This window comes from Schistocerca americana, chromosome 3 (genome assembly GCF_021461395.2).
Source record: "Schistocerca americana isolate TAMUIC-IGC-003095 chromosome 3, iqSchAmer2.1, whole genome shotgun sequence".
NCBI lineage: Eukaryota > Metazoa > Arthropoda > Insecta > Orthoptera > Acrididae > Schistocerca > Schistocerca americana.
Genome location: NC_060121.1, coordinates 380,661,898 through 380,687,889, shown reverse-complemented (window position 1 = coordinate 380,687,889; position 25,992 = coordinate 380,661,898). Strand labels below are relative to the sequence as shown.

The 25,992-nt window shown below is 42.7% G+C and overlaps 1 protein-coding gene across 2 annotated transcripts in view; it reads left to right on the top strand.

The window, feature by feature from the left end:
* The first annotated feature begins 22,972 nt into the window (after positions 1 to 22,972).
* LOC124605193 (D-aspartate oxidase) overlaps positions 22,973 to 25,992 on the top strand; it is a 257,938-nt gene continuing 254,918 nt past the window's right edge. Inside the window, exons 1-2 of one of the 2 annotated variants that reach the window (XM_047136710.1) lie at positions 22,973 to 23,460; positions 23,583 to 25,786. In XM_047136710.1, coding sequence (XP_046992666.1) covers positions 23,308 to 23,460; positions 23,583 to 24,665 — 1,236 coding nt within the window. In that variant the 5' untranslated portion in view covers positions 22,973 to 23,307 and the 3' untranslated portion in view covers positions 24,666 to 25,786. Of the gene's footprint in view, positions 23,461 to 23,582; positions 25,787 to 25,992 lie in introns of those variants that run through there. The other variant, XM_047136712.1, reaches the window with a different exon arrangement.

Here is a 25,992-nt window from a genome sequence, read left to right as displayed (position 1 = left end):
TCCCATTTCATCTTCATCTACATCCTCTTCCATTTCCATAATATTGTCCTCAAGTACATCGCCCTTGTATGAACCCTCTATATACTCCTTCCACCTTTCTGCTTTCTCTTCTTTGCTTAGAACTGGGTTTCCATCTGAGCTCTTGATATTCATACAAGTGGTTCTCTTTTCTCCAAAGGTCTCTTTAATTTTCCTGTAGGAAGTATCTATCCTACCCCTGGTGAGATAAGCCTCTACATCCTTACATTTGTCCTCTAGCCATCCCTGCTTAGCCATTTTGCACTTCCTGTCGATCTCATTTTTGAGACGTTTGTATTCCTTTTTGCCTGCTTCATTTACTGCGTTTTTATATTTTCTCCTTTCATCAATTAAATTCAATTTTTCTCCTGTTACCCAAGGATTTCTACTAGCCCTCGTCTTTTTACCTACTTGATCCTCTGCTGCCTTCACTACTTCATCCCTCAGAGCTACCCATTCTTCTTCTACTGTACTTCTTTCCCCCATTCCTGTCGATTGTTCCCTTATGCTCTCCCTGTAACTCTGTACAACCTCTGGTTTAGTCAGTTTATCCAGGTCCCATCTCCTTAAATTCCCATCTTTTTGCAGTTTCTTCAGTTTTAATCTACAGTTCATAACCAATAGATTGTGGTTAGAGTCCACATCTGCCCCTGGAAATGTCTTACAATGTAAAACCTGGTTCCTAAATCTCTGCCTTACCATTATATAATCTATCTGATACCTTCTAGTGTCTCCAGGATTCTTCCGTATTTATATAAAACAAAAACTGTTTCACGCAGGAAAGACCAGGCATTTCAAATATTCTGAAATCTAAAAATCGAATTTTTGAAGTCCACTTGCCTTCTGTCTCCCCTTAAGGTGAAGCACTTTCGCCGCTAGAAAATAAGTGGAGTTCCTGTAAAGCAAATGATGCTGGCGACAGTCTAGGCATGGCTTTCTGTTAGCGGCGGCGAGATGCCGTAATTCTGTCAGAGCGGCCCGTTCTATTCTGGGCTGTCGATTTGGCCCGACTCCCACACCGGCAGCCGACATCCTGTGCGCGAGGCAGCCGCCGGGGCCTGCAGGGGTAAACACCGCCTCGACCACGCACCGACCTCTGCGCTGGGTGCAGAACCGACGCGACGCGTGACCGTCACGTGGCGCTGGGCAGCCGCCAATTCCGCTCAGCTGACCGCGTGAGTGCCGGCAGGGGCGGCGGGGGCGGACGCTTCTCACACTTTTCTCAGTCACCTCGCGACAAACGCTATGTTTCCTGGGAGGTCGAGCACCGCTGTACTGCGACGACTTTTGCGAAAGCGCACCACATCGCTCAATGAAATAGCTGTGGAACTGAAACGTGGCAAGGTGGAGTGACTTCGTTTCCTATAATACCACTCCTCAAATAAACGTTCTGTTTTCCTTGCTGATACCTCTTCCACGGAGGGCGTTCAATAAGTAATGACACACATTTTTTGTTACTGAAAGCAGGTTGGTTTATCCAGGGTTCCAGTGCGCCGTATTCTTCTTGCTGCGCAATCCTGTTTTTCCACATAATCTCCCCTCAATGTAACAATCATACCCCAGGGGCCTGTATGCCCACAAGATACCACACTATCGATCGACGTCAGAGCCAACGTCCTTCTGCATCAATAACCTCCCCATCATCCAAGTACTGCTTCCTGCAGAGTGCGACCTTCATTGGGCCAAACAATTGGAAGTCGGTAGGTGCGAGATCTGGGCGGTAGAGTGGATGAGGAAAACAGTCCAGTGAAGTTTTGGGAGCTCCTCTCTGGTGCGCAGACTTGTCTGAGCCCTTGCGTTGTCATGGAAAAGGAGAAGTTACACTACTGGCCATTAAAATTGCTACACCACGAAGATGGCGTGCTACAGACGTGAAATTTAACCGATAGAAAGAAGATGCTGTGATATGCAAATGATTAGCTTTTCAGAGCATTCGCACAAAGTTGGCGCCGGTGGCGACACCTACAACGTGCTGACATGAGGCAAGTTTCCAACAGATTTCTCATACACAAACAGCAGTTGACCGGCGTTGCCTGGTGAAACGTTGTTGTGACGCCTCGTGTAAGGAGGAGAAATGCGTACCATCACGTTTCCGACTTTGATAAAGGTCGGATTGTAGCCTATCGCGATTGCGGTTTATCGTATCGCGACATTGCTGCTCGCGTTGGTCGAGATCCAATGACTGTTAGCAGAATATGGAATCGGTGGGTTCAGGAGGGTAATACGGAACGCTGTGCTGGATCCCAACGGTCTCGTATCACTAGCAGTCGAGATGACAGGAGCGCCTGCTATGGTGTACTCAAAGACGAACCTGGGTGCACGAATGGCAAAACGTCATTTTTTCGGATGAATCCAGGTTCAGTTTACAGCATCATGATGGTCGCATCCGTGTTTGGCGACATCGCGGTGAACGCACATTGGAAGCGTGTATTCGTCATTGCCATACTGGCGTATCACCCGGCGTAATGGTACGGGGTGTCATTGGTTACACGTCTCGGTCACCTCTTGTTCGCATTGATGGCACTTTGAACAGTGGACGTTACATTTTAGATGTGTTATGACCCGTGGCTCTACCCTTCATTCGATCCCAGCGAAACCCCACATTTCAGCAGGATAATGCATGACCGCATGTTGCAGGTCCTGTATGGGCCTTTCTGGATACAGAAAATGTTCCACTGCTGCCCTGGCCAGCACATTCTCCATGTCTCTCACCAACTGAAAACGCCTGGTCCATGGTGGCCGAGCAACTGGCTCGCCACATTACGCCAGTCACTACTGTTGATGAACTGTGGTATCGTGTTGAAGCTGCATGGGCAGCTGTACCTCTACACGCCATCCAAGCTCTGTTTTACTCAATTCCCAGGCGTATCAAGGCCGTTATTACGGCCAGAGGTGGTTGTTCTCGGTACTGATTTCTCAGGATCAACGCACCCAAATTGCGTGAAAATTGTTATCACATGTCAGTTCTAGTACAATGTACTTGTCCAATGAATACCCGTTTATCATCTGCATTTCTTCTTGGTGTAGCAATTTTAATGGCTAGTAGTGTAATTTGCATTTTTGTAGCGACGAACACTCCGACGTCTTTCCTTCAATTTCCTGAGGGTAGCACAGTAGACTTCCGAGTTGATCGTTGCCCCGTGAGCGAGGATATCAGACATCATAACCCCTTCAGAGTCCCAGAAGACCGTCTACGTGACACTGCCGGCCAAGGGTCCGACTTGGAACTTTTCCTTCGCAGGAGAGGTGATGTTGCGCTGCTCCGTGGATTGCCCTTTTGTTCCCAGTTCTAAGTGATGAACCCATGTTTCATCGCCTGTGGCGCTGTTCTACAAAAAAAAAAAGTAATAATAATGTCACATTCAATTCCGCATAGATGGTCCTTCGTTGCTCTATATGATCTTATGTTAAGCGGCGAGGAACCCAGCGCGCATACGCCTTTGAGCACTCCATCTGGTGGACGAGTGTGTCCGCGCTACCGACAGAGACGTCCAGTTGGGCAGCGATGTGTTTGATCATGGTCTGTCATCCACCTCGAACGAGAGTGTTTGCACTTTCCAACATTGCAGGAGTCACAGCTATGCGCGGCCGGCCGGCACACGGAGAATCTGACAGTTTTGCGCGACCTCGTTTCGGTGATGACAGACGCCTCGCCCAACGATTCACCGTGCTTTTGTTCAATAATAGGTCTCCATGGACTTTCTGCAAGCGCTTATGAATATCTGTGATGCTCTGGTTCTCTGCCAACAGAAACTCAAGGACAGCTGTCTGCCTGAAGCGCACCTTCGTTACAGACGCCGTTTTGAAAATTACGTACAGCGCCGTCACCGATCGCAACTTCATGAAGGTACAGAGGCTGAACGGGAATATTGCATGATGACCCACAAAAAATTTCGCATTTTTCCAACCGAAAGCGGCTGAGAAAAATATGTGTTGCATTACTTGTTGAACGCCCTTCGTATACATAACGCATATATCATTTTCACTTAAAATTGCTATATCCTTATTCAAGCTGTATTTCGCTAAATTTTGTAATTCAGTGTATATTTTTTGAAACCAGCGTGATAAAAGTAAAATTAGTTTTTGATAAACATTCTATTTAAAGAAATATTCCCTTATGAGAGACACCCAGTATATATAGAGTGTCCCAAGAAACATCGACAAGGTTTAGGAACAGTTTCCTTACATCAAAACAAGAAAAAAAGTCTAGTAATAATGAGCTATAAAATGCATACCTTAAGAGTTGTGATCACTTGTTCATCTTCGATACTATGAAACATATCTCTTCTAATGTAAGGACTTTGATTTTCCAAACCAAGAAAAAATTGTCCGGTAAATATGGGGTGTAAAATGCATAGTTTTATAGCTATGAGCATTTGTTCATCTTCTATGAACAAGTGCTCATAGCTCTTAAAGGTATGCCATTTACAGCCCATGTTTACTAGACTTTTTTTCTTGTTTTGGTCCATACTATCTCCTCTCAGAATATAAAAAGCAAAGAATTTGAAGTAGAAGAGATATATTTCATGGTATCGAAGGTGAACAAGTGCTCACAGCTTTCAAGGTATGCATTTTACAAAAAAATGGTTCAAATGGCTCTGAGCACTATGGGACTTAACTTCTAACGTCATCAGTCCCCTAGAACTTAGAACTACTTAAACCTAACTAACCTAAGGACATCACACACATCCGTGCCCGAGGCAGGATTCGAACCTGCGACCGTAGCGGTCGCGCTGCATTTTACAGCTCATGTGAATCTGTCCCTAAAGTTTATCGATGTTTCTTTGCGACAGCCTATATGAATGTAATATATATTTTATTAATGTTAATCATAAACTCAAAAACTGTATTATGATGCAAAAATTTTTGTATGCCATTTAACAGAGAATAAATGAACCCACTGTAGATGGAGAAACTTCTCCGAAATATGTTTGGGTATTAAAATAAGAAGAGTTGTGTTTACTCAAGGCATAAACGTATTTTCTATATTATATGTTAGGAAGCAAATGAGGCAAAAATAAAGAATTCAACCATAAGACGAAATATTCACCATTTAAGAGTCACGGAAACCACGAGCATTTTAAAACTCCACCCCGCCAGTAATTATTTGTTTTAGGATTGACATGTAGTTTTTAAAAGCCCTTCTTCTCCTTTTTGAAACGTTGCATCTTTTCTGGCATAACCACTCCAGGACGTTAGATCGCCCGGCACTGACGTTTCCCAGCAGCTAAATTCATCTAACAAATGTATCCCCGCGCGTGAGAGCGTTCAAGTTAATAGTAAGACTTGGTTTTAATGGATATAGCTGTCTGGGTGACAGTTACTAACTTTTTAATAGAACTAAATAAGGACTGGCAAAAGTGAGCGAAAAAAATATCTATGCCTATCTGTTATCATTATCTATTTATAATCTCTCGACAGCCCACCCATCGTACAACAAACTGATACATTTTCTCCCTCATTAATTCTTGAAGTTTGTGAATTAATTTTTAACTTCAAGCGCTTCATTTTGCTTCATGTAATTAATTCCAAAACATTTTATTGCTGTCTCATGAGGGAGTGGCTTCACATTATGTGTATTTAATTGGAGTGCTCTTGACTCTGTTACATTAGATTGGGCGTACTTTTTGTTCCATAGATCCATAGTGAGGAGATCCTCAAGGAAGTAGGACGTGTCATAAAACAAAAATACGCAGTACATATTTACAATGAAAAAGAGATTAGTTAATTCGCCTTCCACAGATCCCAAGTGAAATGGTCCTTATGGATGTGGAATAAAAAAATATTTGCATTTAAAACGTATTTTAGGCTATCATAGCCATATATCATCAAATAAAAAATCAATTTACGACATTTATTTACTTTGATCACATTACTGCACTAAAGATGCATGGAAATTAGATTGTATGTAATATATTATTTGTTATCATTACTAACATACATACAGCAATCAGTTCTAATTGGAAATTCATCAATGGAGTAGAAGCAATGCGTCAATAAATTCTTGAGGCTCCTCTAACCTGAACTTAATCAGTAGATACTTTGAAGCTGATGATTTATTACTGAAAACGTGTATTTCCGAATATGGACACCTTTACAGACAAAAGTAAGTGATATTAAATCTTTGTGAGAGTATTCTTGTTTCTAGTACTGATGGACGAACTGAGTGGTTGGTTTGAAAAGAGAGATATTTGAAAAAGAGATATGCAAAGTGACACACAAGATATGGATGGTTTTTAAATAAAGAGTACTCGGTCAATTTTTAAATTAATGTACTTTTTTTTACATTTAAATCAAAGCTCATGACTTACATTTAATGTGAGCTTATTGCGACTTATTTTTGAAACATAATGTCATCGAGATGATGTCCATCATTTCGAATGCACGATCCAAGTCTCTTCTCCAAACCCACCAAATCCACCAGTCACATAGACCAATGTCTATGCAGGAATGATAGCAATTTCTTTAATGACTGAATTCTTCAGCTGGCCCAGATTTCACGGTTCGTGGTTATAGACACGGCTCTTGAGGTACTCAACAGAAAAAAGTCACACACTGATCAATCTGAAGACGTGGGAGCCCAGGGAACATTGCCAACACGTGAGATAATCTGTCCAGGAAACATGCGTCCTAGAACTGCCATCGAAGTGTTCGCGGTGTGTGATGTAGCGCAATCCTGCCGGAACCAAACATCTTTTAAAAGAATTCTTCGTCTTCTCAGTTCCGGTTTCAGGAACGTTTCAAGCATATTAACAGTGACTGTGATTTTCTTGGAAAAAATGTGGTCCAGCTGTAACGTCACGAGTCAATACGCAATAGCATTTAATGCACCACTTGGCAGTACAGCTCGTAGCTTTGGAGCCGTTGGCGGTGATAGAAACAGCTGCTTGTGTCTCAGCGTGACTTTTTCGCACCTGTCGCTAGCCTAGCCGTGGGAAGCGGTACCTGTGTCTATTCGAGCGACAGAATATTCAAGCCCCTAAGAATCTAAATAAACTATGTTAAATATTATTCAATTTAGTTAAAAGTCAATATACTGCCCTTTGTTACTAAAAAGAAGGCGGTGTAAAAATCTCAGCTCTCTAGCTGACATACTTTCAGAGTTAGAGAAAAATACCTAGAACATCCCAAACCGGCACTTGTAAGATTAAAGTCAGATAGGTTTCAGAACAGTTTGTCTTTTATTATCATTTGGAATCATTACTGAAATTGACAGAACGTTAGGTCTATTTGTTTAGAGTTTCATAATTAAGAATGTTAACTATTTGGCATTTTTCGTAATAAAAAATTCAGAAAAGATCAGTACTTATTTAATGTGTTGTTGTGTGAGTAAATGAAAATGAGTGAGTGTGTATGTAGGATATACGAAAAAATTCAATATTATCTCATGTTAAACATTAAGTAACTGTGTCATAGGAAAGTGTTAAGCAAGCAAGTTGCATTTTTATGTAATTGCCCCACCGTGCTGATGTACGTCCAAGGGTACTTGCTTTTGTAAGAAGACAGCCAGAATGGCCATTTGACGAGTAACAGTCTTCTGAAGTTATTTCACGATTAGTTTTCGTTTGGTTTTGTTAAACATTTTATTAATATTTGCATGATGAATGCAAGTGTGAATGTTGATTGGCGTAAGACAGCTTTAGCGCGAGAAAGAACTCCAAGGTTTGTTTTGATTGGCTGGTCATTTTGAACAATCAATCAGAGTTAAGCATTTCCCGCGCATTCCAAGTAGTTATAGGCCCTGGAAGGAGCGGTAGAAGGGAGTCGCTTGCTAACTATCGAACATGCAGGTCATGGTGGGCGTGTGGGTCTACGTTATGAGTAAAATGAAGAAGTTACTGGTTTCTCGCGTCCAGATTGTATTGCCCTGAAAACAGTTGCATTTATGGACAGATTGTGAAGATTTGAACTTTGTGAATTTATTTATTTATTTATTTTTTTTTTTTATTTTTTTTTTTTTTTAAAAGAGAAACGCGTGTGAACTTTCAGCCTTTGTAGAATTCCGTGTGGCATGTTTCATATTCCTCTATGGAATATTTGGCGCTCAATTTCTTTATTAGAAATCAACTGGAAAAGGACCAAATGTGAAACTCATTTATTGTAGCAGAGTAATGACTGTAAATAGAGTAGTAATTCGGGTCGGACTTAAGTACATTCCTGGCTGCCTTGTGTGTGTACTGAGTTGTACGAACTGTGAGCTGAGGACAGTGATATTATTCGTTAATTAAATACGGGCTGATGTCAAGTGTTTAATTTTGAACCTAAAGAAATAAAAGAACGCGTTGCAGAATTTTGCCATTTTTCTAAAGAGATGAAGTAATCGCCCTCCTCCCGAAATTTGTTATATTACAGGATAGCTTGCTATTAGAGTTTACGCGGACTTTGAAAACGTAAGTATTGACGGTGTTTTTCTTCGACGCTGCTTTTAACATCGTCTGGAAAGTATCTACGCATGCAGAGAAACGGGCTGGTGATCAGACGCCGTACTGAGGTAGGTGGAATTTTTGTAGTGCACAGTACGACGAGAGACAGTGATCAAACATTTACGCCACATTTCAAGCCCGCCCCGCCGCACAACCATGCTGAAAGAGTCAAGAGAACACCAGACTGCCTTTTTCAGAGTGTAAAGGACGCTGGTGAATAAGATGTGGATGCTCGGGATCCCAGTAACGCAGGTTTTGGTTATTGCCGGTCCCATTTAAAGAAAATGAGCTTCGCCGCTCACCAATAAAATGACATTATCACTAAAAATCACTTCCATTCTGCAAGCGAAGTCTTCTCGAACAGAAAAATCAGTTTGCTTAAGTTGATGCAGAATAAGAATTTTGTGCCTACGGAATTTTAATGTATGTAACCGATTCACGGCTGATGTGACTACCACGACGTCTAGCTGACCGTCTTGGGCTTCTGACTATCGCTTCTCTTATCCCTGAAACATTTTCAGGCGTCGTTACACTTCATCTCGGGCCTGTGCGCTTCTTATCCAGTTGATCTGAAGTGTTCCATTCATCTGAGGATTGTGTTACGACACGGAACAACTCCGTGTCCGCCGAGATTGAATTGTACACCAAACATTCGGTGCATAGCTGTAACAGACTCACCACTTATAACGAAATTGTCATGAACGAACGAACGATGTTGCAAGACCCACTGTTCCATTGTAACTGAAACGGCGTCTTCTGTGGAGAAGAACTACCCCCACCACGATCTTCTCCCACCACGGCGCTCTCAGTGCTACGCTGTTGAAAACTGTCCGTCTTCCGTGTGTCACCCTATGTTGTTTATGTCAAATTTCATTGACCAATAAATATATTGAGAATAGGTCACTGTCGAACGTTCTTGAGCTCCCACCACGCTTTTAGATTCTGAAAATTTTTGCTTGGGTTGATGAGTCAACCCAAAAAATGGTCTAGTATGATGTGGAATGAGAATTAGCAAAGTTTCCAAATCACCAACGTCTGACAACATCGGCCTTGCAAATAATGATTTGTTTAGGTGCTTCGCGGTTCTGTGGTACGCTCCTCTGAGTTGAATGTGTTGATGTCTTACATCTCTTCCTGTTTTGTGCTCATCTTTTATTCTCTAGCCGGGGTGTTAAACACTGTTCTTCTCCTCCTTCTCCACCTCCTCTTTTATTCGCCTTATAACTACTAGATACAGACCGTCAAGAATGAGCAGGGTATAAGGGAGCAGCGCTACAGAGGACTACGAGAGATTCGATCTGATACAGAACACGTCTCCCTCATCAGCACGTGCAATATCCGAAATCGCTCTACAAATCTGCTGAGAACCCGGACACATGTAAGTAGTGTGAGTAAAGGGTCGCTGTGTGTAAGGTGCGTGAAGCGCACTTTCAATAAGAAAATGCTATCTGACATTGAAGTCAACGTAAAAGATTGGGTCGCCACCAACTCTAGCCACACAACAAATAAGAGGTTGGGTTGAATCGGAAAATAATTTATTCATAAGGAAAATTCATAAAAGAACATTCACTATAAAGCCATTCATAAAGAATGGGATGTAATTATTAATATGATCCAGGCATTGTTCTCGTGAATCAGATACTGAAATAAAGTAACAAGTGCGTGAACACTGTGCATAAGAGCGGTTAACAGCAACATTCCTGAAAACAAGATCCATTCTAAAGCACTTGTTTTAAATAAAAAGGGAATACTAATTATTGGACCTGTGTGCATGGAAACGCTATGGAAACTACAAGGTAAATGGCGTAGGTAACAGAGACGTAACATCGGTACACTGGATAAGACTGGAGGTAAAGCTATTTATTCCTTAAAACATTGATGTAAGGCATCTATACAACTGCTGTTGCCTGGTAACTATGTTGTGAAACGCTATACATTTCACAACAGACTCGCGCGCCCACGTGTTTCGTGGAGACAAATTTTAGTAACATTAAACCACGCAGTCGCGAACAACTAACATTTTACAGAGGACACATTTGAATAGTAAAGGATAATGGTAGAGGGTGTAATGGTACTTGAATTACGTAACCATTATGGTACCTCACCTGAACCCCTCGATACCAGTAACATTCTACTGTATTTCTGTTAACTACTTAACATATTTCTGAGACAACGTTCAGATTTGATTTCACTTTTGATACATCGATATGTTTATATTGCAATGATAATATTCTTATGTGTATTCTTTCTTTTGTCACTATGATCTTTGACGTACTTGTAACTCTGATTTTTGGGCGCGTAAGCGATAGTTAGTTAGTTGTTAACTTGTTAGAGAGTCGGACCTTGAGACGGTCAAGTCTTGGACGTCATGTTGGAAAGACGCGTATTGTAGTCAGCTTATAAAATGTGAACTTTAACAGTGACTGTTAAGAAGATATTTTCAAGTATGTTTTGTATTGTGAAGTGATGTTAGTGTGTCACGTGATATTGCAATAAAAGCAATTAAAAGGAAGTGTAACTTAAATTCGGAGTGCTGATTATTTTTTTACATCACCATTGTCCAGCAAAAGTGTAATCTTCACGAATGATTTGTGAAGCGCACCTACAAAACTTTTGAATATAGCAGAATAAAACCTAGGCCTCTTTGCATCCGAGCTTGGAATCATAATCACCTAGATTTTCAACGATTGAGCCATGATAATACGAGACCAGCGTGGGAAACACAAAAAGATGAGTACCTAGTTTTTTTTAATTATTACATGAAATGACTATTAACTGTGCTCTAATGACACCTGCACACATAATATGACAGATGTGGCCCGAAAATGCAGTATTTAGCAGCGTGAGCAACACCGCAATCGTTATTAAAATTGTGACCTTTGTTGTGGTAGGGTTGTTAGAAGGGCCAACAAACTCTAATATTAACCCATGTGGATGGTTTCTACCAGACATAAAGTAATGAGAGAAAGAAAATTTACAAAGAAGCAAAAATTACCAAGATTCGGAAAAGATTAGAATGCATACGCACGCTGTTGCAGGTACACAGACATTCACACTGAACCGAGAGCGCTTCAACATGTGCAACACCTTTGTGATACGTTCTCCTTACAGATCAAAGTCAAGTCTGCATTAGGAATCAAACTGAAAGTCTGCAAAAGCCTTGGATTCCTTGCTACGACCCAGCAAATCGATCTTTATAAGATGAAACGTAAGAGCAAAAGCTAAAAGCTCCCCTCTTGCTAAGACAAAGCGCCACGCGGTTAAGTCAACTCACCCTTCTTAGAAGCGACTTCGGCTGAAGACCCTTAGCGAGCTGGAAGCAGACTGACCCTCTCACACACTCCAACGTCTCCCACGCGACCCCGTGGCCAGGAAAACCCAGAGATGAGGCTTTCGTCAGCAACCTAACACCGGTAACTTTCACACAAGGGGAGCAAACCTCTTTGCCTACCTGAAAACTACAAGGGTTGGCCATTCTGCACGACTACCGCTGATTCTCTGCAGCAGACTAAACCACCGTATAGCAAATTGAAACACACCCACATTCATTCACTCACGCATGTCAGAGAGTTCTGTATCATTGGAAAGCAAATAAAATGATAATGAAAGGGGACTATAGGACCCTTTCACACACATGGGGTGCCTCCGTCATTTAATCTTCCGCCTACCACTGGAAGCTAGGATAGGATAAATATGAGGAAGGAAATGGAGCGTGCCTTCTCCAAGGCACGTTTCTGGTTGGTTGATTGATTTGGGGGGTGAACGGACCAAACAGCGAGGACAGCGATGTCCCATTGGATTAGTGACGGAGTGAGGAAGGAAGTCGGACATTCCCTTTCAAAGGAACCATCCCGGAATTTGCCTGGATCGATTCAGGGAAATCGTGGAAAACCTAAATTAGGATGGCCGGACGCGGGTTTGAACCGTCGTCCTCCCGATTGCGAGTCCAGAGTGCTAAACACTGCGCCACCTCGTCCGGTGGACATTTCTGAGAAACCACTGAAAGCCCAGTCTGGATGTCCAGGCAGGGACGTGATCCCCACTCACCCTGACCGCGTCCAGCGTGTTAACCATTCCATCACCTCGCTTGGTTCGTCGAGAAAGAGACTAAAAAATTCGTGTGTATATAACCTAAGCGGCCCCTGTTATGTACTATGAATATTGTGCCTCAGAGTGGGCGTATGAAAATTCTGACAAAGAGAAAACGGAAAAATACTAAGATACTATTTTCTTATTATACTGCTTCAATACATAGGTATGAAAATATGTCGCTTTTTATTTTTCGTCTCTCATATTTCCCCAAAAGTAAATAAATGTAACATATTAAGCATAAATAGACGAAGAGCTCCATCACTGTGTGACGGCGACTGGTCACTGGAAACATTAGCTACCGTAGAATACCTAGGAGTAATTGGACCGACCTAAAATGATATGACACATAAAACAAACAGCAGGATAAGCATTTGCCAGGCTGATATTAACAGAAATAATCTAAAGAAAATATAACTCATCCATGAAACAAGTGGTTTAAAAAACTCGTGTTCCACCAATCCATGAGAGTTACTCAGCAGTCTGGAACCCTTATCAGACTGGATTAATAAGAAGTGAGAAACAAAATCCAGCGAAGAGCGGTGCGTTTCGTCACGGGATCGTTTAGTTGGCGTGAGAACATGGCGGAGATGCTGCAGACAATGCAAGAGACGCCTTGTGCAACAAGAGAGGCTTACTATCGAAATTCCGAGATAGTACGTTCCGTGTAGAGTCGGACAACAAATTCCCTCCTCCCGTTATCTCTCGCGGAAAGCCCACGACGAGAAAATCGGAGGAACTAGAGCTAATACAGAGGTTTATCGACAGTCATTCTTCCCATACGCAGTTCGTGAATGGAATATGGAAGGGGAGAATAAATAGTGGAATGAAAAGTAACCTCCTCCACACACTGTAAGGTGGCTTGTGGAGTACAGTTCCAGATGTAGATACAGATACGTAGATTCCGACACTCTACTCTTTAATGTTTGTTTCCCCAATTTCGTTCTGTCTTCTGAACATCTATATTGATAGACCTTCCGGTGTTCAGGTAAATTCTTTGTTCATTTTGTGTGTTCATATTCCGCAAAACAGCTCACGTTGTAAAAAGAAAAGTATTGGATATATTCTTAAAAATCACTCAAGTCACATTGTTAGATGGTTAACAGCATGTGTCAGATCATTCTCATACGAACTAGAAGAAATGGAAGACGCACCCTAGTGTTTCATTAATAACCATTCTACTTTTTAATACACAGATTAGTCTCCTGCGTCTTCGCTCATTGTGTTACAAAATACACAACGAACTGTTGAAACATTTCATAAAATGTTGCAAACGCTAGTGCTGCCGACTTCACCCGCTCTGATGAACAACTAATAGCTTTAAAGGTGTTTCCCCAGAAGGCAACAGCTGTTGATTACTACTGGCGCTACAGTTCCTATTGGCAGTTTCCGTTGAGCTTCCTGGCTATAGGAGTCTGCTCAACTGCCGAAGTTCGCGGGTTGCCTATACATGTTTTTGTAGGCGTGAAAGGCGCCAAACTGCAACGGCTTGACGTCCTTTATACTAACACGTTCTTCCCAACTTAGGTACTCCTGTATTCGGGATATTTTATCTTCAGGTGTTCCTGAATGCTGTTAGTGAAAAACGATTGTTCTTTAGCAGTATCTTGTATCTTTGGAAACTCCTGTCAATAATTTTAAAAACACATTAAGCCGAGGTACTTGTAATTTGCCACCAGCCAGACAAACACATTATGTCCCACTGCCAATCCCTCATACGCAGAATCGTCGATCACAACTATTATCAATAAAACTTGAAATAAAATAACAATCACTTTAGCAGGTTCCACGTTTATTTCAGTAGATGGAACTTAGTAAACTAACTAGCATCTCACTGTGTAAACCGAGCGAAGTTGCACAATGTTTAGCACACTGGACTCACATTCTGGAGGGCGACGGTTGAAACCCGCGTCCGACCATCCCGATTTAGGTTTTCCGTGATTTCCCTAAATCGCTTCAGGCAAATGCCGGGATGGTTCCTTTGACAGGGCACTTCCGAATTACTTCTCCATCCTTCCCTGATCCGACGGGACCGATGACCTCGCTGTTTGCCCCCTCCCCCTCCTGAAATTAACCAACCACTCACTGTGTAAGCATTTTCAAATATTTATGTATTACACTGCAGTGAAAGTAAATGTTATGTGTGATCTTAAGCTTTCTGGGCGAAACAACTGTCTATTGCTCTCGTGTGTCCGGTCTCATACAGTCGTAAGCGTAACACGATATTTCGACCACGTAACTTGCCTTCTTCAGGTGACACCCGTAGAATGAGCGCCTTCGTTACATCGCGCCTCCCTTTTATGACGCTGTCTGTCTTAGCACTTTTGTTTGTTCATATTTCATTAAGTACCCTAAACTCACTGCAGGCAGAAAGTGGCTACTAGGGTAGTGGAGTACACAAACCGTTCACTTGTGGGTCTTTTAGGATACAGAAATCCCTCAACAAGCCCAGTGTGATACATTCTAATTTGAGACAAGGAAGAATCTCAGCCCCATTAATTAAAGAAAGTAGCTTCATCACGGTAGATCAGAAAAATAAAATGTTAATATATTCCTGGCATGAGTTAACGGTAGAAGCTTCCACGGAAAGGTTCCAGAACTAATCTCACTTACAAATGGCGATAATGTCCACATTAGTACTAGGGACCGATGTTAATAGCAATGAAATTTTAAATTCCAATTGGAATATACATCACAATGATCGGCTGAACGCCAGTGGTGGAAGCGTTTATAGGCGTAAAAAATATAATATCTAGTGAGGTCAGTACGAATTCCAAATGGGAAATAATTTTGGTGAAGACAAGAGTTGAATGTGGATGAAACACGGTAAACGGTTGCTTTTAGGTACCCCCTGCCTCAGGAGCAGCAGTGGCGCGGAAAACCGTAGATGAGATTTCGCTTAATTTCCCTTGTTTTCTTACAGTGTTACTGGGAGATTAAAACTTACCAACTATAGACTTAGGAAATCAAGTGATTAGGGCGGGTAGTAGGGACAGGGAATAGTACGAAATTGTTCTAAGTGCTTTATCTGAAAATCAGACAACCGACTCGTGATTTGCTTATCAACAGGCCAGAACTTCTTGACTCAGTAAACGTAGAACAGGAAATCGCCGTTAAAGTATCAATGAGTACGGCAATAAATAGGAATGTTAAGATCGGTGGAAAGATATTTCTACTTAGCAAGTGCTACAAAAAAATAAAAATAATAATAAAAAAAAAAACAGATTACCTGAGCAGCCACACATTCATATCCAGGACTGAAAATGTTGAGTACATATGGACAAAGTTAAAGACTATTGTTTAATACGCTTTAGGCAGGTATGTGTCGAGTAAAGTTATGAGGGATGTGAAAGACCCACTGTGGTCCGACAGCCGTGTGGGAGAGTTGCTACGGAAGCAAAGAGAGTTTCACTGTGGATTGAAATGCAGCTAAAGTCTTACAGACAAACAACAACCGAACAAAGCCAAAATCAGCATAAGGGTACATAGTGAAGCGTTCAACGAAATCGAAAGTAAAAGTCTACCGAGTTGACAGTGAGTCCTAAGGAGTTTCCATCTTATATTAAATCAGTAAACAGATCGAAGCCATCTGTCCAGACACCATAACAGCATCGGAACGGAAGATGACAGAGGGAATGCCGAAATACAGAACTCCATTTTCCAAGATCTTACTGTGGTTCCTCCTCTAACTCGTCGCACGAATATCAGAACAGCAGATATCGAAAAGGAGCGACCACGTAGCAGAAAATCTACTGAAACTCCTCAACAGAATAAAAGAAACTGCACCTGATGGGATACCAATGCTACTCTATACACAGTACACTACATAACTTGCTCCTCTTCTAGTAGCAATGTACCTAGGTCGGTGAAAGAGTGAAACATTCCTAGTGATTGGAGAAAGGCTCAGGTCATTCCCGATTCCGAGAACGATCGCCGAACAGACGCACAGCACTACAGGCCTACATCGTTGACTTCAGTATGTATTCCTGGAGAACGAAAACATCCTCTGCGGGAATTAAAGCAAATTCCGCAGACAACGATGGTGTGAGACCTGGCTCGCTCTGTTCGTCTACGAGTCGCAGAAGGCAGTAGATACCGACGTCCAGGTTGATGCTGTTTTTCTTGACTTCCAGAAAGTATTCGATACAGTTCCGCTCTGCTGTCTGATGAACAAAATACGTACGAAGTATCAGACCAACTGCAAGATTAGATTGACAAGTTTCTAGCAAAAAGAGCACAGCATGTCATTCGTAACGGAGAGAAATCATCATATGTAGTGGCAGCCTCAGGCGTACCCCCAAGGAAATGTTAGACGACTATTATTTTTCCGTTGTAGTCATGGACTGTGCGGCTGGTCCCGGCGGAGGTTCGAGTCCTCCCTCGGGCATGGGTGTGTGTGTGTTTGTCCTTAGGATAATTTAGGTTAAGTAGTGTGTAAGCTTAGGGACTGATGACCTTAGCAGTTGAGTCCCATAAGATTTCACACACATTTCCATTTTTATTATTTTTCACGACATACATAAATGGCGTAGTCAATTAACGTCGGAAGCTCCATGAGGATTTCCGTGGATAATGCTGTTGTAGACAGAGAAGTCCAACAGTAAAGAGATCATTGACGCTTGGTGCAGGGTTTGGCAGTTGACTCTCAGAGTAAACGTATGTAAAGTATTGCACATAAATAGGCAGAAAGACCAATTACTGTATGATTGCACTATTGCAGAACAGTCACTGCAAGCAGTTAAATCCGTTAAATACACCATAACAGAAAAAACCGACGCACCACGAAGGAATTATCCAAATGGTAAATGGGATGGAAATCGCTAGATGTGATGAACATGTACAGACAAACGAATGATTACAATTTCATAAAAACTGAATTAGTCATTTAAGGTAAAGAGATTCACAAACTGAGCAAGTCAACAATGCGTTGGTTCACGTCTGTCCCTTATGCAATCCCTTACTCGGATTGGCATTGATTGATAGAGTTGTTGGATGTCCTCCTGAGGGGTGTCGTATCAAATTCTCTCTAAATAGCGCGTCAGATCGTCAAAATCGCGAGCTGGTTGGAGGGTCCTGCCCATAATGCTCCAGACGTTCACAGCTGGGGAGAGATTCGCCGACCTAACTGGCCATAGCAGTGTTTGGCAAACATGAAGACAAGCAGAAGAAACTCTCTCCGTGTGCGGGCGGATATTACACTATTACGCATTAAAATTGCTACACCACGAAGATTTGCTACAGACGCGAAATTTAACCGACAGGAAGAAGATGCTGTGATATGCAAATGATTAGCTTTTCAGAGCATTCATACAAGGTAGACGCCGGTGGCGACACCTACAACGTGCTGACATGAGGAAACTTTCCAACCGATTTCTCATACACAAACAGGTTGACCGGCGTCGCCTGGTGAAACGTTGTTGTGATGTCTCGTGTAAGGAGGAGAAATGTGTACAATTACGTTTCCGACTGTGATAAAGGTCGGATTGTAACCTATCGCGATTGCGGTTTATCGTATCGCGACATTGCTGCTCGCGTTGGCCGAGATCCAATGACTGTTAGCAGAATATGGAATCGGTGGGTTCAGGAGGGTAATAGGGAACGCAGCCTCGTATCACTAGCAGTCGAGATGACTAGCATCTTATCCGCATGGCTGTAACGGATCGTGCAGCCACGTCTCGATCCATGAGTCAACAGATGGGGACGTTTGCAAGACAACAACCATCTGGACGAACAGTTCGACGACGTTTGTAGCAGCACGGACTATCAGCTCGGAAAGCATGGCTTCGGTTGCCCTTGACGCTGCATCACAGACAGGAACACCTAAGATGGTGTACTCAACGACGAACCTGGCTGCACGAATGGCAAAACGTCATTTTTTGGATGAATCCAGGTTCTGTTTACAGCTTCATGATGGTCGCATCCGTGTTTGGCGTCATCGCGGTGAACGCACTTTGGAAGCGTGTATTCGTCATCGCCATACTGGCGTATCACCCGGCGTGATGGTATGGGGTGCCATTGGTTACACGTCTCGGTCACCTCTTGTTCGCATTGACGGCACTTTGAACAGTGGACGTTACATTTCAGATGTGTTACGACCCGTGGCTCTACCCTTCATTCGATCCCTGCGAAACCGTACATTTCAGCAGGATAATGTACGACCGCATGTTGCAGGTCCTGTACGGGCCTTTCTGGATAGAGAAAATATTCGACTGCTGCCCTGGCCAGCACATTCTCCAGATCTCTCACCAATTGAAAACGTTTGGTCAATGGTGGCCGAGCAACTGGCTGGTCACAATACGCCAGTCACTACTCTTGATGAACTGTGGTATCGTGTTGAAGCTGCATGGGCAGCTGTATCTGTACACGCCATCCAAGCTGTGTTTGACTCAATGCCCAGGCGCATCAAGGCCGTTATTACGGCCAGAGGTGGTTGTTCTGGGTACTGATTTCTCAGGATCTATGCACCCACATTGCGTGAAAATGTAATCACATGTCAGTTCTAGTATAATATATTTGTCCAATGAATACCCGTTTATCATCAGCATTTCTTCTTGGTGTAGCAATTTTAATGGGCAGTAGTGTATCTTGCTGAAATGAAAGCCCAGGATGGCTTGCTGTAAAGGGCAACAAACCGGGGCGGAGAGTATCGTCGACGTAGACAACGAAAGAGGTCCTACTATGAAATGAAATGGTATACCATACCGTGGCTCCTGGCCGTCGTGCCATAAGGCGAGCAGCTGCCAGGTTGGTTCAAATGGCTTTGAGCACTATGGGACTTAACTTCTGAGGTCATCAGTCGCCTAGAACTTAGAACTACTTAAGACCTAACTAATCTAAGGACACCACACACATCCATGCCAGAGGCAGGTTTCGAACCTGCGCCCGGCCAGGTTGGTATCCGCCTGCTGTTTTGGGCGTCTCCAGAATCGTCTTCACTGGTCATCGCGGCTCATTTCGAAGCGGGACTCATCACTGAAGACACTTCTACTCCAATCAATGAGACTCCAGGCCGAAGACACGTCTGGAGGCGCCCCAGACAGCGGCGGGGTACCAACCTGACTGTCGCCCCTCATACGGCCTGACAGCCAGATACGACGGTCTGGGGTGACATTTCGTTTCACAGCAAGACCCGTGTAGTTGAAATCGGCAGCACCCTCACAGAACAGCAGTAAGCTGACGATATTCTATGCACCGTTTTCTTGCCCTTCATGGCAAGCCAACCTGGTTTTACATTTCAGCAGTATAATGCCTGCCTGCACAAGGCGGTAGTTTCTACTGCTTGTCTTCGTGTCTGCCAAACCCAGTGCCAAGGTTGGACCAACGAGTTATTGACTTACTCATCCAATGTGTCTGAAATTTTGCCGGCCGGTGTGGCCGAGCGGTTCTAGGCGCTACAGTCTGGAACCGCGCGACCGCTACGGTCGCAGGTTCGAATCCTGCCTCGGGCATGGATGTGTGTGATGTCCTTAGGTTAGTTAAGTAGTTCTAAGTTCTAGGGGACTGATGACCTCAGAAGTTAAGTCCCATAGTGCTCAGAGCCATTTTGTCTGAAATTTTAATCATTTGTTTGTCTATACATACACAGCTCATATACCGATTTCCTAACTTCCATACTATTCGGATAATTCCTTCGTGGTGCGTCTTTTTATTTTTTATCTTAGAGTGTATCTACGAGTGTGCGTACGGAGCTATTTAAAGCAGAACGACCACATGAAACTAATCGCAGGTAACGCAGATGCCAGAATGAGATTCACTGGAAGAATCCTAAGAAGTGTATGTCAGGCACAAACGAGGTAGCTCACAAAACCCTCTGGGATCTCTACCAGATAGGATTGACAGAGGGAGCAGACAAGATCTCAAGAAGAGCACCGTGTTTCGTTACAGGTTCATTTAGTAAGCACGAAAGCACCACGGGGATGCTCTTTCAACTTCAGTTACAGAGGCCTGTAGAGAGATGTGGATTACGTTGTGGTTTACTGGTAAAAATTCCGAGAGTGTACTCTCCTTCAAGAGTCGGCCAATATATTGCTTCCGCCTACCTACTACGTAGGCAAAAAAAACGTGAAGGTAAGATGAGAGAGATTCGAATCACATGCGACGTAAACCAGCTGGAACATGAAAGGGGTGAGCGAGGGGGAGGGGGGTGAATGACAGTGGTACGCAAAATACCCTCTTCCACACATCGTAAGGTGGTTTGTAGTATATAGATCTAGATATATGTGCTTTTTGATTAACACATGTGTGCATTCGATTGCACTATAGCGTCTAGAAACACGAGGCCTATTCGGGAAGGAAAGAACGATCAGTCGCGAATTGAAAACCACTGTGGAAAACAGTGTCTCCCGCCAAGTAGGGGTACCTGCCGAGAGATTTCACCTGATTTCATGCAACCCCACATAACGTAACTATAATGCAGTTCCTTCTTCATGATAGTTGTAGCCCCACACTTCAAGGGAAATGAGGACGCTCCTGAGGCGTTTACGATGGTAAGTGTTTGATGACCCACGATACCGATTGGTTTTACTCTCTCTTCAAATGAACAGCCAGCTTTGAAGACAACATTTTGGCACAGACAACCAGCTGCAGTCCAGCGTAGAAAATTGTCGGAAAGTACAGGAGGCTGCCCTCTATGATAAGGGTATTAGAAAGTTGGTACAACGCTACGAGGGATGTCTAAGTCGTAGCGGCGACTATGTAAACTAGCTAGAATGTTTTGAAAATAAAACAGTTGTAATTTTGATTGCGGTTTGCATTTCGCCACCGATCGTTCCTTACTTTACGAATAACCCTTGTATATAACGTTCTTGCCATTTGGTCTTGGTTATTTCAGGAGCAATCGTAGTTGCAGGAAATTCAGTCCAATCTTTTATTGTGGTCGCTACTTCCCAAAAGGCTTTTAATACCGTACTCTGAGAAACACTAATATTTCTGCAACACGACACTGAAAACTATGGTCTCCTGTTGTCGTAAGAAGATCCTCATCTGTTATTCCACTTTTAGGGCTGCGCCTCATGATTCTGTTGTTGAAATAATCATTACACCATTTTAAATTTACTGTCTTGAGTCTGTGCGCAAATTAGAGTTCCACGGGCCCTACATATTTCATAACACTCCCCCGTGCTGAGACGCGAACTGATATGGCTTAAAAGGATGTGCGAGCTGCGTTTCATTTGTACGAGTCGCTGTATATTAGCTACTCAGCAACTGGCCTTTCAGTCTTCATGTGCATGAAGTAGTCTACCTACAAATTATCGAATTGGATTTTAGATCATGACAGCTTCCAAAAATACTGATTATACTGCAGCTGTAGTTGACAGAGCTTTAACTATCAAATTACCATTGTTGGTCATTTGAGAAATTATTCTCATTTCTTCACTGAAATTTTCTTCAGGAGATTCGGTGACATTGAGCGACACGGAAAGCTAATAACGAACAGTTACCCCGATATTTATCTTTCACAGAGTCGAACAAGGGTCCATAGAGAGAAAATATTTAATACCATGCTCCATGGTGAGATCGGTTAGCCACAGAGGAAACGCTGTCACACATCGATGCTCACTATTTACGAGCACCTAAGTCGGACTATAAACACTTACAAGACCATGACGGTGAGTGCGAGCTCACAATTTCGCGAAGGCACGACAACAGAGGTCAGATTTTGAAGGTCAAAAATCAAAACAGTCCCTTGAGACCGGTGTTCGCAGACCTTCCTCCAACAAGCAAAACAATAATATTCTGAAATCATTATTACTTCAAATTCTTCGTGTAACGACGAAGCGCGATGTACTTTGCTGCAATAGTAGCCTACTAGAATTTTTAGGCGCCAGCTGTATCCACATACTACTGTAACAGTTGCGCGTATTTGGTGCAATCTGATTTCTTCCTTAGCTTTGGTTATCATACCTTTATTGCTAGTCAATAAGCGTTAAAATCGCTTCCAAAATAATAACATGCACATAACATTAAAACAGCGTTACTGTGACAACTGGTATATCATCACTTATTTGCATATCTTTCGTTGGCACTGGTCAAGCAAAATGCAGCAACGAGTCTAATCTAAACAAAATGGAAAATACAATTCGAAAGCGCTGCTAATCGCATTTACTAAAACTTTCTAAACTGTCCGTTACGTTATCTACACGGCGTAACATGCGCAGAGAAAAAGACAACCAACCTGTCGGAGCTGCACAGCTTTAGCGGCGCCAGGTTCTATTAAATAAGAGCAATCAGAACAAAAATAAAAATTCTTCGGTAACGACAGCAGCGGCAGCACTCCAGACGACCCGCCCTCTGTCGCAAGGACGCAACAAGGTCGCTGTCGCTAGCAGACGACGCACCGAACAACGCGACGGGGGGAGAGCTTGACCCGGCAAACACAGCACAAGGAGTAGCGCCACGGTCGCAACGCGTCCGCTGCTACAGAGCTGCGTAACACAGCCCACGGCGCCATTTCCCTAACGAACTGTGAAAGGAAATGGGAGATGCAGTTTTCTGCACTTCTCGTGTTGACAACTATTGGTCGAAGGGCAATCGACAGAACTGCCGATATCCTAACCCGCAACGACATAATCCAGGGTTGGAACCAAAGTTGCTCATGTTGCTGACACTTCGCTCCTGGAGTGTATAGTCTTCGAGACGCAAGAGCCCAGACATACACAATTGACAGATGCACTGGCAAAGTGGGCGTCGTAGCTGTGTGAGTCCGATGAACAAGTTTCCAGTACGCGGAACTCCTCCCCGTGATCGCAGATATGTAGTAATTTGAGAGATATGAACAATGCTGCATTTAAATAGACTCCCTGGTATTGTGTATAATAATCGCTATCGTGCTTTAATATGCTTGCTGTTGATCATAATAGCAACGTATTATCTAGTTCAATGGGGCATAATGTGTACAAACATAGAGAGCTGGCAACATGTTGGCAAATTGGTAAGTCACATTCTGGGATCTCTTAGTAACATTTATTTTTCTCGTAACTTCCCGACTAATACCTAACTATATATTAGCTTACATCTAATAATTCTCTTTCTTCTCCAACCAAACTAACATAGTGCCAACTATACAGAAAAGGAGAAGCTACCGGTAATTTATGCAAACCTCTGTGCATAGACAAGCAGATTCGTTCTCTCAAGTGCCACGCTTTTCATGCCGGAAAGGAAGCAGTCTTCTCGGCCGACTGGGAGGGAACACGTCTCGTATTTAAAACTTCGCAAAGGATAAAGGATGAATACACGGAACCGGTAACTTGGCTCAAAACTCGCGGCCTAGAAAATTACCCAAACGAAGACGAATTCAAGATGATGATTCGCGATGTTATCGCTCTGAAATTAAATTTGTCAATATCAAATGATCAGCTGAAAAGGCTCAGTCGTTTAGGCTTCTCCAAACACAATGATATTTCCGAACGGCATAATGAAATGAAAAATATTTGGGCTCTGTTACAGGATAATGAATATCTGTGCTCAGTTTTGTATGCCGACAGGGATCTATTTCCACAACTGATAGGCACATGTGGGCCATTTTTCGCTGTTGAATATGTGGAACCCATTAAAAGTGCACCAACAATATTATCACTGTCTGACAGCCGTGATGACTGGGCTGGTCGGGTGAAAATGGCAGTCATGATTATGGACCTACTAGATGAACTAGATACAAATCTGCCTGAGCCTTTTCACTTGTGTGATGTCAAGGTGAGTCACTTCGGATTGACAAAGGGTGAACAAAGAGTCAAGTTTTTAGACCTGGACTCCGTTTTGCCACGTTCAGTTGTGGGCCATATCACTGGAGGTGGACAGCAATGTACAAAGCATGAAGACTGTGATTACTTCGATTGCCGTTCCAAGTGTAACCTCAAGAAATTGCGCTGTGATGCTCCAGTGGTGAATAACAATTTACAGATAGTGTGTGAAAAAATTTTTCTGGGATGGACATTATCAAATACACTTGTTCTACCTGGACTACTAATGTCAGAACATACTCCTCCCTCTTTAGCAGCTTTGCTTCGCATTTGTGCTAATCCAGAGCATAAGAAAGAAGGGCTTGCAAGGGCACCTGCCTCAAGGGATGTGCAAAGACGACTTTATGCAACTTTAACTGAAATGCGAAATATTCTTGACAATGATTTATTTGTCTGAATTTGTTAACTGTTTTCTAAATACCATTTCCATCCTGGTTGTGTATATGTGGGCTTAACCTCCTCCTTGTGTATTGTGTAGACTTTTACTGGAAGAGCTGAGCAGGATTAACATATACATTCCAGTGTCCGTGTGTAAATGAAACCACAGAGTGCTGCAAAATGCTGTTACCTAATGACCTAGAACAGTGTGCATAAAAATGAATTAAAAATGTGTTTTGGTATTCATACATTCTAACCAATGTTTTGCAGAATTGGAGACTGTTCTAAAACTGATTCATAAGTGTAAGACAGATGGAAACACAAGTGTGTACTAGAAAATAAATGTTGCAGATGTATCTTCAAATGTTTTACTGCAAGAGAAATTTTATGATAAATTACTAGAAAATGTGATGGGAGTTATTCGGCTACTAAGGACTGTGGTACTAATTTCTGGGCAACAGCAAAGAGCAGTGGAGAAGTTAAGTCAGAGCTTTTGGTAGGTCTGTGTGTTTTCATGGTACCTCTATTGCAGATATAGTGTGCATAACAGAAAGTTATTAAAAATGTATGTTATCTGGCTTAGTTATGATTTAACAGTTCGAGTACATGCCTATTTCTGACAAAAAGGTCCCCATCCAGCAGACAAATCAACATCAATATTTTCTTACACTAAGACATACTGTAGAGACAGAGATTTAATCCAGTATGTTGGCAGACGAGCCCGAGGACAAAACTCTGCCCTCCCACCATTTTTATCCAGCTGACCATGAACCAAGGATGAAATTTTTTATAATGGTAGAACTTTAAAGGCCTAACATTGTTTCAATGTGCCACTGTGATTTTGCAACCCCAGTTTCATGGGCAAGTGAGTAGTCTAAGGTTACAGAAATGACATGTGAAATGAGCTGGTGAGCAAAAGTGTACAGTTGATAGTAGTAAATGTGTGAGAACTAGAAAAGCATGGAATTAATTACAGACTGGTGTGGCACACAGCAGGATGCAAACCTTTTGTAACCATTACGACAGCTTACTTGAATGTCAGATCTCAAGCGACCTTGTGTACATGTTAAGTGACTGGAGTATGAGCAAGCGAGTGCAAGTGCAGCACTCTCTCTCTCTCTCTCTCTCTCTCTCTCTCTCTCTCTCTCTCTCTCTCTCTCCCCCTCATAACAAACATGTAGGTAGCACACACACACACACACACACACACACACACACACACGAGAATCTGCTTCCCACAAAACACTCTTCCACTACTGTAATATGTTGTGTAACAGTATTTACTTTCCCCTTCCTTTTGCTAAGTGCACCTACCTTTTAAATCATTAGTACCCCTGCAGTCTGGT